At 46.2% G+C, this 16607-nt stretch overlaps 1 protein-coding gene across 1 annotated transcript in view; it reads left to right on the forward strand.

The window, feature by feature from the left end:
- Positions 1-365: 365 nt before the first annotated feature.
- LOC146833170 (uridylate-specific endoribonuclease C-like) overlaps positions 366-16607 on the forward strand; it is a 139415-nt gene continuing 123173 nt past the window's right edge. The window contains exon 1 of the mRNA XM_085600811.1: positions 366-558. Within this exon, the coding sequence (XP_085456937.1) occupies positions 414-558 (145 nt within the window). The 5' untranslated portion in view covers positions 366-413. The remainder of the gene's footprint in view (positions 559-16607) is intronic.

Here is a 16607-nt window from a genome sequence, read left to right on the forward strand (position 1 = left end):
AAAGCCCTGACTGTGCCACACAGAGTGTCTAACCAGTAGTTCCTTGCAGGTTTCTTAGTGTAAGGTTAATGCCCATCTCGACCCCGTGGCAGCTTCATTTTCAGGAGTGCTGAAGGCGGAGGCCAAGGCTGACCCAAAATCGGAAAGGCCGAAGAAGAGCATACATACGGCTCCTCCAAACTTCATGGGGCCCCTGGGTTGGTAAAAGCAGCTGCAAGCCTGGCTGCCGTTGGCGTAATAGGATCCTTCGGTAGCGCGCGCCGTGCTTCTGTAATCCCCGCCCGTGGCACGCGGCCCGGTCTCCCTCGGCCCGTGGCAGGTGTCCCTGACTCCTTTATCTGCGCATTAATAAATGTGCTTGTGTACCGCGGCTGGCGGGTGGCGCGGCTCTCAGACTTCAACCCTACGCGTTAATGTGTTACGAGAGCGGCTATAAAGCGGCCATGGCTCACGGTGTCTCCATCCAACGAGCGACCGCAGGCGAAAAGATGCAGTGGGCCGCTCTCTGGCTGTGTCTCCTCCCGGGCTTCGTCCATGGCGCGACGCTGCAGGAACCCGGTAAGCAAAATAAAACACAGCCAGTAACAGCAACCTACACGCCTTCTAGTATGGGATGGGTCAGGTAGGTGGTTGCTGTCGCTGCTCATCTATTGAGCTGCCCAGCAGTCTCCTTAGAGAGGCCGAGCACGGAATGGGCATGACATCGTGACTATCTTCTGTCATCTAGAGAATACATTTTTTATTTCTAAAGAAATCAAATGGGTTCTTCTAACTGAGAAAACAAACTGTTTTGCAGCTCCGGGCGTTCCTATTTTGCAAACTTTTGCGTCCAGGGTCTGTTTGGCTCCGTCTGTTACACAAAACATGAATGGAGCCTGGGTGGTGAGAACAAGGCACCCCCCCCACCCCTGGCATCCCAGGTGCCCTGTTTCTGGGATTGAACCTAAAGGACATCTCTCTGAAAGCATGGACGATGACACACAAGGACAAAAAACATTGTGTCCTGTATGACATAAGATAGTTAACTGTCCAGGCGCTTGTTCACCAAGTCAACTAAAAAGCCAAGAATAAATAAATACTAAATAATATAGGCAGCCACTTGCGGTCGCGGATTAGACACACAGGGGCAAAGACGGCTTTGAGAGAAAGTGGGGCTTGCTACCTCCTTGCAGAACATAAGGTCCGTGTGTAGTAGCTGCACAACTTTTCTTTAATTACGCAGAACAAAATTAGTTTTGAAGGCAAATCATGCAGCACTTCTGTAGCATCATTTTATGACTATTATAACATTTTAGAGGTGCTGTAACAAAATGGCTCATAGCGCTTTAGAAAGTAGAGTTTAAAAAGATACAATCCACACATTCCGCAGAGTTTTTACACAATGCTATGTGCCCATGATCCATTATTTTGTTTTCCATAGGAGAATTGAAAGATACATTTACATTTGTTGTCCTCTTTTATTGGTTCCAAATCCCATATTCAAAAAGCCAGTCTTAGGAAGTCAGAATCACTTGTACTAAATTGATAACAGTTTCAATCTAGTACAAGTGATTCGGACTTCCTAAGAATCCCCTTTTGAATATGGGATTTGGAACCAATACATTGATTACTAACAATCACTAAATGGAATCTTCCGATTAATTACAATTTTATCCTACTTTGCCTTGGCCTACCAAAATACTTTTGTGATACAAATGGGTGAGGGGTTTCCCCATTCTTCAAGGCAAAGCGACCACAAACATATCCTCAATAAAGCAGGATGTGTCAACAGACATGATCTTGTATCCCTCCAACTTTGTGCCATAAATAGTTTGTGTGCAATGTTGCACTCAGCAGACCACAAATCTAAAGGTACATATTTTGTGATTCTGAACAACTTAGATATGTGGGACTACATGCATGCAGGCGGACCTCATCTAGATTATAACATACTCATGTGGAGTCATTTGTAGAAGCGACCTTTTCTCTGACAGCCCTTTCCACACAACATATTAAACATTAAGCATTACTTGTCTGAGTCCTGCAGACGCCTCGAGAAATTCTGGAGGAACAGGATTACCACCAAAGACCAGCACAACTACAGAAACACCATGAACGAATACCACTAGCACATAAGAGCCACCAAGCGGACCTTTATCAAGAACAAAATCCAGCGCTTTATAAACCCCTGAGCCTTCATCGCTCAACCAAGGCGCAGGTTAGATTTTCACAAGATCTAAGAGTCTCTCGTACCCTGGCTATTAAACGAGGTGTACGACTGGGCTGTATTTTGGCCCCCTTTTTGTTCAACCTATATATTAATGACTTAGATTCAGTATTACAAGCCACAAGGGTTGATTATCTGCAAGTAGGCCGACGAGGTCTACCGGTCCTACTGTAGGTGAACGATGTGGTCCTTATATCCAGAACCGCTAGGGGGCTCCAAACCCTGATTGACTGTTTTTCCACTTTTATGAGGGACCGAGACCTAACCATAAATGACTCCAAATCCTTTGTGATGCAGGTGGGCCTTCGTAGCAAAAAGACCTTCCAGTTCAGGGTAGGGACCGCTTCGGTTCCCTGAACTGATGTTTTTTCATACTTAGGTGTTATCTTGGACAAGAAGTTGAAGTGGGGCCCACTAAAACAAAGGAAGAGGGGAGACCTGGTTCGGGCTAATTCCGCCATTCTTAATTTTGCCTCTAAGTTAGGCAAAAGACCAATAGCGGCACTCTTAAAGATTTATCAGATCAAGAGTGTCTTGATTGCATCGTATGGCAGTGAAATTTGGGGAAAGATAGCTACGGATGAGTTGCAAGTGGTCGAGAACACATTTCTTAAACGCCTTTTGGGTGGAACCTCTAACATGGTGGTACATGAGAAATTAGGGGTCCCGTCTCTGGGTGACACTCTGGCTCTCCGACCATTACTTTTCTGGCTTAAAATCTGGAGGAATGATGAACTGACCTTAACTCGGTCGATTCTGAAAGAGTGTATGTCTCTTGATCACTCGCATCGCATTCCATGGCTTAGCTATATAAAAACCAGCCTTGCCAGGTTGAGCAGAGCAGATTTATATCTAAACCCTGAAGTGGCCTCCAAAAATGACCTAGGATGGGTAAAGGAGTCTTACGGTAACCTATTGGGGGCGGAGAGGGAAGAGCAGGAATTGAGTAAACCCAGTGTACGACGATTTTTAATGCTGAAAACTTTGCCATCTACTGAACCCTACCTTTTGGGATCATTCAGCATATATGAACGATTCTTGCTGACTAGGTTCCGCCTGGGTTACTTCCACTTTATGTTGGCCTTGCCCAGGGGGAGTGGTAGAGGAACGATTTTAGCATCCTGTGGCTGCGACGGCATGTCTCCTCAGCACTTGCTTCATTTTTTATTTTTCTGTAAGTTCTACATGACTCCTAGGAACATTTTCATTGTCCCGATTTTAAGAAGGGAGAATTTCAGGCAGGCACGCCCAGCTCTCATTTATCTTCAACTGTTGCATGAGGACTCGGTTTTATTTGTGCTTAATTTGCTCAAATCCGCAGTAAAATGTAGGGGCCTCCTAGATCAGATGTTAACTATCTCGTAGGTTACATAATGATCTAATTTTACCGCCCCCTTTTGCGACATTTGCACATAGGATTCTTGGTGTTGCCAATTTTATCACTGTTTTATTGAATTATTAACATGGGATAAATGACTTTACTTATTTTTCCTTTTTTCTTTTCTTTTTCTATTGTATTTTGCTCTGACCCGGTTTCTTTATTTTTGCATTAATCTGTATCATGGTTTTATGGGATTTTATTAACGATTACTGATACATATATAACTTTTATGGTTTTTATATCAGAGAACCGAATAAAGTTTTCTTTGACTTGACTTGATTGCATGGGCGTCTGCAGAAATTTTGTCCGGGGGGGGGGCAACATTTTAACGTCATCACCATCCTCCGACATGATGTGTGCCAGGTGGGGCACAAGAAACACTGGGGTGCAGGAGGAGACATGGGGGACAGTAAGCAGGCTGCATATGATCTCATACACCATAGGGTTGTTGTGCCACAGCCATCTCTTTCTTTTGTGGACTTTGGTAGATATCATTCACACCTTCTAGCAGTTGGCAAAGAAAAAAGCAGAGCTCAGTTGCAGACAGGAGCAGCTCTTGGCCAAAAGTGAAAAAGCATAGGCATGCAAAGGGTTTAGAAACCTGATGCAAAGGCTTAATGGAAGGATCAAGCTGCCATTGTCTGATTAGCAATTTCTAATCTGTTTTTATGTCACCACTATTGAATACACCACATTATTCATACACACATGATCAAGGCAGTGAAGGCACTATAACTGCATTCTAAAAAAAAACACATGGAGAGTCAGTCTGCATTTGGTGTTAACGTGCACAAACAAATGAGAATTAAAATATATGACAAATGTATTTATTTTGGAAATGTATTAACTTAAATATATTAAAATAAATAAAATCAAATATATTACCATAAATAAAATAACAGCTGTTCTCTTCCAAATTGGAAAATAAAACATATAAACTTAACCTGGATAACTGTTGCTGGAACTGCAAACATGTACAGTCCTGCTGAAATGTAACAGTCACATTTTTCAACGAGTAGTAGTTTTATACAGTTTTTGTTCACTGGTTAGTGTACTGATCTTGAAAAAGGAACTGTAAACGTCTGTAGTCTTGTGCACATTTATAATTTTCATAAATTTTTGCTCGATGTATGCTCATCATGCACAAACCCGATAAGCGATCATCTGCCATTGTCGATCTCAACCAGGTTTTCACCCTTCTCATTGTACTGAAAGACCTTTCCACTGTGCAAGTGGTCACTGGTAATGTGAGAGCAATGAGAATTGCTTGCTGGATTGATGGAAATAAATCTGTGTGGTTTAGCAAATCCAGAAATCCATTGTCTAACTGCTCATCCTTCGTTGACCAGATCTGAAACCATATGACTGCTTCGGCTTCCAGGTTTTCAATGTCGTAAAAATCTCTGATGCTTGCAATATGGCATTTGTATTGCTCAAGTGTAATTTTTGCCATATGTTTTGGGTAAAGTGAGAATAAACTCAAATTTTTCTTGTTTTCATTGCCAAACCGGCTTTCTAATGATGCGAAGATAGAGTCCATGTATAGCACATAGATAGATTGGTGATAGTATTCTTCCACAGAAAAGGAACCAAAATTAGAACGAAATACTTGCCGGCCACACTGTCTGGGAACACAAAGTTTGATGTTCAGTCTTTCTGCCAGTGTTTGAACATTTGTAAAAATGTCCTTAAATTGCTCTTCTGATTTTTGTCTGTGATCACGGAACACAGTCAGAAGGTCTTGCATGTGAGTACACACCTTGAGGATATCAAGTTGAACAGCTTGGAGAGCCTGGTTTACAGATTCCAATCTTGATGAGTAATCTGAAATTATGGACAAGCAAAAGAGAAAGCTCACTGTGCTGGAGGAACATTGCTATTGATATGCATCCTGACGTGTTTTCCCTGATGCTGTTGTGACCAGTAAGCATAATTGCTTTAAAATCTCTTCAAAGTGTGAGCTAAAAATTCGAATGCTCTTGTATTTTGCTGTCCATCGCGTTTTACTCAGCAATGGCAGATTAGGAATAAGAGATCTTCTTTTTGGACTCTCACGGAAAAACTTGATGATGGCTTTCACTGTGCCAATAGAATTCCGTATATCAGGAACAGCATTCAGGTCATTAACAACCAAATTAAGTTTATGTGTAGCACAGTGAGCAAAAGCAGCTTTAGGATATTTTCTCTTTATTATTGCTTAAACGCCACCTTCCTTTCCTGCCATTGTAGAGCATCCATCATATCCCTGGCCATGGAGTTTTTCTAAATGTAATCCAAATTTAGAACATGTATCCATAATCATATTTGCAACTGAGATAGCATCCATTTCTTTTGAGGTTGAAAATCCAAGGAATTCTTCTCTGATGACAGCTACGGTGCTACTTGTCGTGTCTACAAAACGTACTCCTAGTGACATCTGTTCTTTTCCAGATATGTCAGCACTTTCATCAGCAACGATTGAAAATCCATTTGACCTATTGACTAAGGATACTAGATCTTCTCTTAATGTTTCTTCACATAATGTAATCAATTCATGTTCAACTCGAACAGATGTATAACGTGCATTAATTGGTGCATTTTCCATATGGTTCTTTAGGGTGACATCTCCTGCTTCAATGTGAAATTGGTACAGACTTTGCACATTTCCGGATGTACTTTTTTTCCCACGTAAAGCTATGTCATGTGTGCCACAAAATAAGATAGTTGACAAAATTGAAAATAACTTTTTCCGATTTTCTTCAACATGCCTTTTTACAGCATTGTCTATTTGGCAAACAATACTTGTTTCCGGTTTCTTTCTGATCACCAAAAAGTGAGTTGCATCCACTTGTGCGTTTTTATGCCAAGACGATGAGACACACGTGCGTGCATTTTCATGGAAGTCTTTATATTTAGTGAAAGGCGTAGTTATGAATGCTCCTTGTATCCCACAATGAACTGGCTGTGGTAAAACTGTGCAGAACTTGCAAATTGTACCTTTCAGTTGTGGAGAGTAGCTAAGCCATGGTGAATATTGATTAATCCACACATGACGGAAACAGCGTGTTCCACCTGAATCTTTCTTGAAGTCATACATTTCTGGTGGAGTATACGTATTTATTAGAAGATTATATTTTACATCGTCTGTTAGTTTTTTTTGCTAAATTAAAATACAATCCAATATCATTTACAGGAGCATCAACATCATGGCTAGATTCTGTTGGAGCTGAAAGTGGACCTGCAGAACTGCTTGTGCTTAGTTCTTCTGCCTCCTCCTGTTCACCATTTCTAGATTTTTTTCTTGCATCTGTAATATCAGATTCTACATCATCCAATTTCCGTTTTGAAAAATAGTTTTATATGTCCATTCCTAAAAAGAAATGGGGATCATTAAATACTCTGCTCTTCACCAGTCTGGCTGTATTGAATAAAGTGAGTTGCAGAAGGCCCCTGGCCCCTTAAATCTCATACATTCCCTGAACCCTAAAATTACCCCCTGACACCCCAAAACTCATTACCACCCTGAACCCTAAAATTACCCCCTGGCACCCCAAAACCCATACCCACCCTGAACCCTAAAATTACCCCCTGGCACCCCAAAACTCATTATCACCCTGAACCCTAATATTACCCCCTGGCACCCCAAAACCCATACCCACCCTGAACCCTAAAAGTATCCCCTGCCACTGCAAAACCCATACCCACCCAGAACCCTAAAATTACCCCCCTGCCCCCTTAAAACACATACATTCACTGAACACTAAAATTACCCCCTGGCACCCCAAAACCCACACCCACCCTGAACCCTAAAATAACCCCCTTGGCCCCTTAAAACCCATACATTCCCTGAACCCTAAAATTACCCCCTGGCACCCCAAAATCCATACCAGCCCTGAAACCTAAAATTACCCCCTGGCAACCCAAAACCCATACCCGCCCTGAATCCTAAAATTAACCCTCTGGCCCCTTAAAACCCATACATTCCCTGAAACCTAAAATAGCCCCCCTAGCCACCCAAAACCCATATCCACCCTGAACCCTAAATTTACACCTGGCACCCCAAAACCCATACCCACCCTGAACCCTAAAATTACACCTGGCACCACAAAACCCATACCCACCCTGATCCCTAAAATTAGCCCCCTGACACCCCATTACCCATACCAGCCCTGAACCCTAAAATTACACCCAGCACCCCAAAACCCATACCCACCCAGAACCCTAAAATCACCCCCTGGCACTCCTTAAACCCATACCCACCCTGAACCCTAAAATTACCCCCCTGGTCCCTTAAAACCCATACATTCCCTGAACCCTAAAATTACCCCCTGGCACCCCAAAACCCATACCCACCCTGAACTCTAAAATTACACCCTGGCACCCTAAAACCCATTACCACCCTGAACTTTGAAATTACCCCCTGGCACTCCAAAACCCATACCCACCCTGAACCATAAAATTACCTCTGGCCCCCCAAAACCCATACCCACCCTGAACCCTAAAATTATCCCTGGCTCCCCAAAACCCATACCCACCCTGCATCCTAAAATTTCCCCACTGGCACCCCAAAAGCTGAACACTACGGGGCAGATTTACAAGACCCATGCGCCACTTTTGCGTCACTTTTAACATGGGAAAAGTGGCGCAAAAGTGGCCCAAGGGGCTCGTAAATCTGCCCCTACAAGCTTACACTCCATTTGCATATTCGGAGGGGACTGTCCTTCCTGACGTTTCCATGCATGTACGTCTAGAGCACCGTTCACTTAGAGTAACCTAGATATGCAGTCAGTAGGTAATGCTGGTAATACCGTAGAATGCATTACGGTACTGGAACTTACTTAAAAACTGCTGCCTGCTCTTCTGATAGTATTCGGTGGAGTCGGGCTGATCAGCAGCACTGTCGTCCTGGCATCCAGCCCCTCCTGAAGGTCTCACTATGTAGATAGATTTTTTTTTTAAACATACTTTATTGATGACTTTAACAGTTTTGAAATGTACTAGTCATTCTACAGAGACAGTCTTTTACTTTTATATGAAAAACATTATACATATGGCTTATAATGGCTATGTGTGCCATTTCGCAAACGATAAAATCGAAGATAATGATCTCCAAGAGCGTCATTAACATCAAAATAATTGATCTGACAATATAAATCGACAATAGAAGACAACTACATTCCAAGCAGCAAGTGAACTTCATTAAACCATCCCCTCCCTCCCTCCCTAGCCCGCCCTCTCCCCACTCCTGGTCAATCGTGTTTTGGTTTCACCAACTATCTCTCTGTGGCGTTACAATATATGCCACAAAGAATAGCATTATCCTCGGGTTTAGCAAAGCTGCGTGTCTGAGTCCTCAAACCTATCACGAAAGGATTGTATAGGAATCCTGCGTGCTACTGGGTTGGGATATTCTGCGGGGGTAGTAGATCGAGCGACTCCAGCTTAAGCAGCATAGCCTCCCAGTCCATCGAGATGGGTTGTTTCCTGAGCCCCCTATCCTCTTCTCTGCGAAGAGCTGCACCCTCCGCCCTCCCCCATTGCATCATGTCACTCTGCCACGTGTATACCGCTGGGCTCCTAGGAGACTTCCATCGCATGGTAAGAGCCCTCACTGCCACGATAAGGGCCTGGTCTATGAACCGTAACTGTGCTTTCTGCACTTTAGTGCGTCTGCGGAGGCCTGCAAGGCAATATAATGCATCTTCCGGGACAGGGAGTCTAGTGACTGCGCTCAAGGCATCCCGAACCCCTACCCAGTAGTCACTAAGGCAGGGACAGGACCACAACATATGTAGGAAGTTTGCCTCCTCTCCTCTGCAGCGGGGGCAATGATGTGGGGATTCTGGAAATATACGATGGATCCTCTCAGGGGTAAGGTATGCTCTATGGAGGATCATCGTCTGTATAAACTTCAGTCTTGCGTTACGTGATAATTTTTTGGGGTGTTCGACCATACATTCCCAGGCTTTATCCGTAAGAGCACTACTGGAGTCCTCGGACCAGCGTGCCCTAAGGGCTGTGAGTGGAATTGCTGCATGTGTTCTGATCCCAGTGTACAGCCATCTTACCAGGTGTCCCCCCTTCCCCATATAATACAGAAGATGTACCAGATTGTGTTGCGGGGGTTCGTTCCTCTGTGGGGCCAATGCGTGTTTAATATAGTGGGACACAGCAGCGTGTAGCAAATATAGACGTGGTGGTGCACCGGTATATTGTCGGAAGAGATCGTGGTCCAGCAAAGTACCATCACCAAAGAAAGCCCCAACGCCGTCCACTCCTGCATCAGCCCAATCCCGCAAGCTGGTTTTTGTGAGTCTACCTTGTGGCGTGGGAATCCCCAAGAGGGGAATGTTCGGTGCATAAGGGGCGGCCAGTGAAGTGTACGACAGTGCCCTTCTCCAACACTGTGTAGATAGATGTGGGTCAAATGTCTCCTGGTTTCTCCTTGCCTGGGCCTCCTCTGCTTCTTCGTCGATGCCCTTGGATGCAAAAAGAGACAGATCCATGGAACTGTTCACCATTTATCTGGTGAGCAGCGCCATGGATGTGTATTCCATACAAGTGCACAGACAGCAGGGGGAAAGGGATGGCAGTGCAGGTGACGCTTTTCCTTTGTAAAGTAATTCCTGCTCGCGTCATAGCCCAGGGTTTGCTGTCTGTGCACTTGTATGGAATACACATCTATACAAGTGCACAGACAGCAAACCCTGGGCTATGACGCCAGCAGAAATTCCTATACAAAAGAAAAACGTCACCTGCACTGACCATTCCTTTTCCCCTGCTGTGCACATCTTCCCACTCCCACCCCATGACGAGGCAGCTAGAAGTGGTGAGTTGCCATTCTGAGGGGTGTGAATATTATGAGAATGACCAGAGGTAGTATGGGGGTGGGTGCGTTACTGTGAGTGTTACACCAGGTGAATCGATAGTTAGGAGTTGCTGCTTGGCATTTAGAAGTTATTATCTGACTTTTAAGTGTATTCATGTTGACATTGCAAAAGAAACAGAGAGCGGCATACCAATGTGCATCTTAAGCGTACAATGCATTTTCCAATATTTCTCCGCTCGATAATATAGTAAGTACCATTGCACCGTGTTATAGGCAATTGATTCCATCATCATATTGCAAGTACCCAAACGAAACAGCGATTTACTAAACTTTGCCCCTATCCCTAAGCCATTGTTACTTGGGAGTTAGAAGTTATAATATAAATAATAGATGTGGTGAGTTAGTAGAGGTAGAACGAGGACTAGTTGGCTCAAGGAAGAGCTTCAGATGCAGACCTGTGTGAGGGTAACAGGTGGTAGGAGTCTCAGTCGCTGCGGCACGGGTGTTAGGAGTGGTGTATGATGGAAGGGGTGGAACTTGGAGGGCACAGCAGAGTGTTTAAAGTCAGGCACGCAACGCCCATTGCGCTCAAAGGACTTCAGCCCCCCCCATCGTGTGTGGCAGCCCGGCTGAGGCAGCTTCCTGGGCACACACACAGCCGCACCTGAGTACTTCACACAGGTCTTTAAAAGTCCATTTACTTGCTAATGAGGCTTTGTTGTGTTTTCACCCCTTCTAAGAGCCCCTGCATCTCCACTCTGCATATGGCTGGATGAATTAGCACCCCCCCAAAATTTGTATCAGCCCCTATCAGACTCTAGTTGCGCCTCTGTTTAAAGTAGAGGTAGGAGGGAGACGAGTTGACGTGAGGTTTAAAAGAGGGGTGAACGAGGCCGAGGGACTGAAGACGCGCGTGGTGATGGTCATGGGCGTCCGCAGGGGGGGCAAGGAGGGGCGCTCCAGGGGGGGGCAAGCGCCCCACTTGCCCCCTCCCCCTGCGAATGCCCATTATTGATTGATTGAGTACTTGTGTGCATAGGAGGCGCTCCAAGGTTTAAGACATCAAAGTTTACAAACAGATGCAAACTCTTTGGTACTGTTTGAAAGAGCGCTAGCCCTCTTTCAATGCTTTAAAAACATTAGAAACAATCTTTTTTCATGGTAACATATGAAGCTCTGAATTCAACAGGCAGCTTTTGAAGACAATTTTTGATCAGTTACATAGAAATATAAATTTTGGTGTTGAAATTTCATAGTTTGGAGCATATCGGAGATTATGTGCCAAACCACGGTACATTCATAAAACGGAAAACCACATTGCAGTTGCAGAAATGGGACAATCGGCTCATTGACCTGGTTCGTCCTTTAATTGGGTCACAGAGGCGAGTCAGAGCCATGTTTTTGCCTTGAGCCAGACTCGAGGGTCCACCCACGCATAAATTCACTACAGCACTAGCAACCTGGCAAGCAATGTCACAATATAAACGAGTACCAGGTAGTACAAAGACAGCAGCACACATATTACTGAGTAAGCTGAATGCCAGACCTGTATCAAAGTCAAATAAAGTCCTGAACACAGCAGCTTCACACAAAAATCGAGCTGCACATTGGGAGACATAATGAATTGGGCGAACTAAGGGAGTCATTACGATGTCGGTTGGACGACATCGTTGCCGAAACAGGACTAATGACAAGGAGTCGGCGGTCCCGCTGCCCTTATTACAATGTGACCGTCTTCACCGCAGATGCAAAGTATAAATTTTCTATTGTGACTCGTGCTGCGGGCTGTAGTACAAGCTGCAATAGAAAATATACACTTTTAAAACATCCCTGCAGCGTGTAGCGGGAACCATGTGTTGCAGGGATGTTTAGGGGGCACCATAGGTGCCCTCCAGGCCCCATAGCAGAGGTCCAGAGGGAAAAGGGGCCCTGCTAGGCACCCCCAAAATAACTTTCGACCTGCCTTTTCATGGCTGGTTAACCGCCATGAAACGGCAGGCAGAAAAGGACATTGTAATCCCTATGGCAATGCCTGAGCAGGCACTGTGCGATTTTAGGGATTACTGTCCCTTCGACGGTCTGACGCGCTCCTTGACCCCCGTTGGAAAGCATCATATGGCCCTTACGTCTGCTGCCTCCAACCGCATGCATTGTATTGTGGAGGTCGGACCGCAGCAGCAGATGTCGGTTGGACCGCAACCAACAAGCCGTCAGTTGCGGTCCAACCGACATCAGAATGGGGGCCTACGTGTTGGTGCATCACAGCTGCCTGCTGTACCTTGGGAGAATCCCAGCGTTGTCGCCATTCAATTTGTGTTACCTGTGACTGTTTGGACAGGAGGATGTATGGTGTTACGTCCTTTGATATTTTATTATTGTTATAGATTTCCTCTCTCCTTCCACCCTTTCCGCTCTCCTTTCTTTCTTTCAACCTACCCTTCCACTGTCATATTGGTTCTGCTCTAGAATAATGAATGGTGCTTTTTCATTCAATTGGCATTTTAATGGCATTTTCCTGATGTTATTCTCTCTTGTACTGACTACTGACCACTCAATAATGGCTCCGATTTCTCACGACCCACCCAGTGGATATCTTCAACTTATCACTGGTGACAAGAGATGGGACGACACTGAACGCCATTGGTGAACAAGATTGGGTTGCTGCAGTGTGGTAGACCCAGCGGGAATGAAACCCAGGGGAAGGCACTGGTGTTGTAGGGCGTAGTGCACCCTCCTCGTCAGGCATTCCTCCAGGACATTGACTACCCCTTTGCCTTGAGGTATACTTGCACAGGATATCCACTGTGCTGCTCCAATTCTTTTTGCCCCGCATCCGTTAACATTGCTCACACCTCAGTTGACTTCTAGAGCGCTGCTGGTTATCTGTGAGGGTATGCAGGCGCTGATGCAGGAATGATTATGTTAAAAAAAACTTTGTACTTGAAAATTCCCTGTTACAGCAGGGCAGAGCAGTCAGTGGGCAAACTCTGGTGAGAGCAGGAGGGTGATAGCTCTGGGTAGATTATTCAACGCTTTCCTTAAGCAACGTTTTATAAAAGAAGAAAAGTTCTATTTTGGTAAATTTCGGTTGCAATGTAAAATAATTTGGGAATTGCTTGTAATGTTGTTGGGACCTTCTCCCAATCAGCACAGGAGGCAGGGAGTGTAGATCAACAGTTATATATTATGCAGATGCAATACACGTAAGAGCGCCGGGCCACACAACCAACTCGCGCCGCGGCGGGCTCTTTCTCCGCGGCTCGCGCATGCGCCTTGCCTCCCCGCGTTCTCCTCTTGTGCGCCGCGTCATCACGCAGCGTGCGAGACTAGAATGCACACTACATATCTCCCTCCTTTACCATGGCTCGAATAACATACTGTCCTCCAGTCTCTAGGGTATGCACCCTCCCTCAAGTTCAAAGTCTTTGAAGCGGCTAGGCCTCACAATCACTCTGCCCGCTCGGGTACGCCTTGCCGGGGTGCCATGATTACCAGACTCATTGCTTGCAGCCGGGATGTGGCCTCGTTGTTCGCTTCGCCCAGCTCTGTCAGGGCTGTGGCCTTCCTCCGTCGCTAGCTCTTCCATTTCCATCGACCCCTGGTGTACCTGCTCCTCACTATCTTCTCTCTCCGGTCCGCTTCTCCCTTCCGGGTGTTGGCTTCCTTCGTTGTCTTTTGTTAGTGTCTCTAGGGTTGACTTCTCATTCTCTTCCTCTGGCCATTTCAGAATCTTGTAGCATTTCGCCATGCGGTCATGGGACCACACGTTCCCATCACTGAGTAAGGCGGCTCTCTCGTATGTCTCTTCCACTTGTAGAGGTGGACTGTACTTGCTTTCTCCCTTCTTCCTTCGTACCGCTAGCTTGACTCTCACCCACTCCCCTTTCTCCAGAGTGGCGCTCTTGACCTTCCGTCTCTTGTTGTAGTACTCCGTGTACACCCTCTGGGCCTTCTCCAGGTTGTGTTGTACTACTGCCGGAGACCACTTACTTGTTAATGTCTTTTCTCTCCACATGACATTGTCCTTTGTGAAGGGGTGTCTCCCTCTTAGGATTTGAAAGGGGCTGTACCCCGTCCCCGTGGGGGTGTTGCGGTAGGCCCACACTGTTTTCTGAATCTCCTTCTCCCAATCTTTCCCCACCATGATAGCTGCCTGGATGGATCCCATCAGTACTCTGTTAAAGCGCTCCACCTGCCCATTGCTTGCCGGGTGGTACACCGCCGTGTGCAGCAATTTTATCCCATTGCGCTCGGCGTATTTGGTCCATTTTTCCGATCTAAATTGGGGTCCATTGTTGCTCAATAGCGTTCTGGGGATGCCTTCCCTTAGAAAAACGGAAGTGAGGAATTGTATCTCTGTTTCTGCTTCCATTTCTTCCTGTATGTGTATCTCCGGCCATTTGGAATACTTGTCGACCAGGACACAGAGGTATTGGGGCGTTCCATGGATGTCCAGCACCGGTCCCAGGATGTCCACCGCCACGTCTTCCCATGGCCCACTTGGTACAGGGAATTTCCCTAGCGCTGGCCTTAGTGGGACTAGCGTCTTGTCAGCTCCTTGGCACTGGCTGCACTCTCTCACTTGCCTCTCCACCTGGGCGTCCATTCCTGGCCACCAGTACATGTCTTTAGCCCTCGCCTTCGATTTTACTATTCCCAAGTGCCCTTCATGCAACATTGCGAGTAATCGGGGAACCACTGTTTCTGGAGGAACCACTTTGTCTCTCCTGTACAGGAATATTCCTTCGTTCCCTACCGATAACTCTTCTCGCACTTCGAAATACTGCCGGAGAGCCTCTCCTAACCGTCTCTTCTCAGGCCATCCCTTCATTATGTGTTCCTTGACCTTGCGGGTTTCCTCATCTTCTTCATTCGCCTGTATCCATTCTTGTTTGCTTATCACCCTTTCGGGGTCTTCCATGATTGCCACCATCTCGTCTTCTTCAGGCGTCGTGTCCGGGGCCCCTTCCATGGCTGCTGCTCGGCTGAGATAGTCTGCCACCTTATTCCTCGTCCCCGGGATATATTCCACATCGTATCTGTACTCCAGCAGTTTGAGCGTCATTTTCGCTATGCGGGGTGTGGCTCCAGCATGCCCGCTTGAGGTGAGCACTTTTACCAGTGGCTTGTGGTCCGTTTTCAGCAAGAATCTTGTGCCCCATAAGAATTGGCGATATTTTCCCATCGCCCATACCACCGCTAGCATCTCTTTCTCAATCACACTATATTTCTGCTCCGTAGGTGATAGTGTCCTGGACGCGAAGCTGAGTGTTTCCACCTGTCCATCGCTCCTTTCCTGCATGAGCACGGCCCCTAGGCCTTTCTCGCTGGCATCTGTCGTTAGAATCGACCGACCGAGAGGATCATACCCTTGCAGGGGTACCGCTTGGCTGATGTCTCTCTTCAGGGCCTCGAATTCCTTCTGTGTGTCCTCCGTCCATTGGTAGGTTGTTTTGTCCCTTGTTAGTTGTAGAAGGTGATGGGTCTTGGTGGCGAAGTGTGGTACGAATTTGCTGTAGTACTCGGCCATCCCTAGAAGGACCTCACTTCCTCTTTGTTGTTGGGTGCAGTTGCCTTGCATATCGCTTCCACATACGCTCTTTTGGGGGTGATGCCACGTCCTCCTATTTCGTGCCCCAGGTAGGTGACTGATGTCATCCCTAGCAGGCACTTTTCCCATTCCGCTGTCAGGCCCTTGTCCTCTAGCACTCTGAGTACTTTTTCCAATCTCTCATCGTGGTCTCTTCTATCTGTCCCCATCACGAGTATATCATCCTGAAAATACTGGACGCCTTCAATGTCCTGAAATAACCGATGCATCAGCTTTTGGAACACCGCTGCCGCGGAGGCAAGGCCAAATGGCATTCTCCGAAACTGGTAGCACCCAAAGGGTGTGATAAACAATATCAACTTCCGGCTTGACGGTTGCAGGTCTATTTGGTGATAGGCAGACGTTAGGTCGATGGTGGAGAACCATTTTATCCCATTGGTCTTGGCTAGCATTTCCTCAATGCGAGGTAACGGGAATTTCTCTACTATGAGGCACTTGTTTAGTTCCCTTAGGTCCACACAGAGACGCACTTTCCCATTGGGTTTCATCGCCACTACCAGGGGGGCAAGCCATTCCGCACTGTCGATCGGCTCTATTATTCCCTCCTTTTCCAATCTGTGTAGCTCCGTCTGCACCGCCTCTTTCACCGCTAAGGGTATGT

This window comes from Triturus cristatus, chromosome 4_2, assembly GCF_964204655.1.
Source record: "Triturus cristatus chromosome 4_2, aTriCri1.1, whole genome shotgun sequence".
Classification (NCBI taxonomy): domain Eukaryota; kingdom Metazoa; phylum Chordata; class Amphibia; order Caudata; family Salamandridae; genus Triturus; species Triturus cristatus.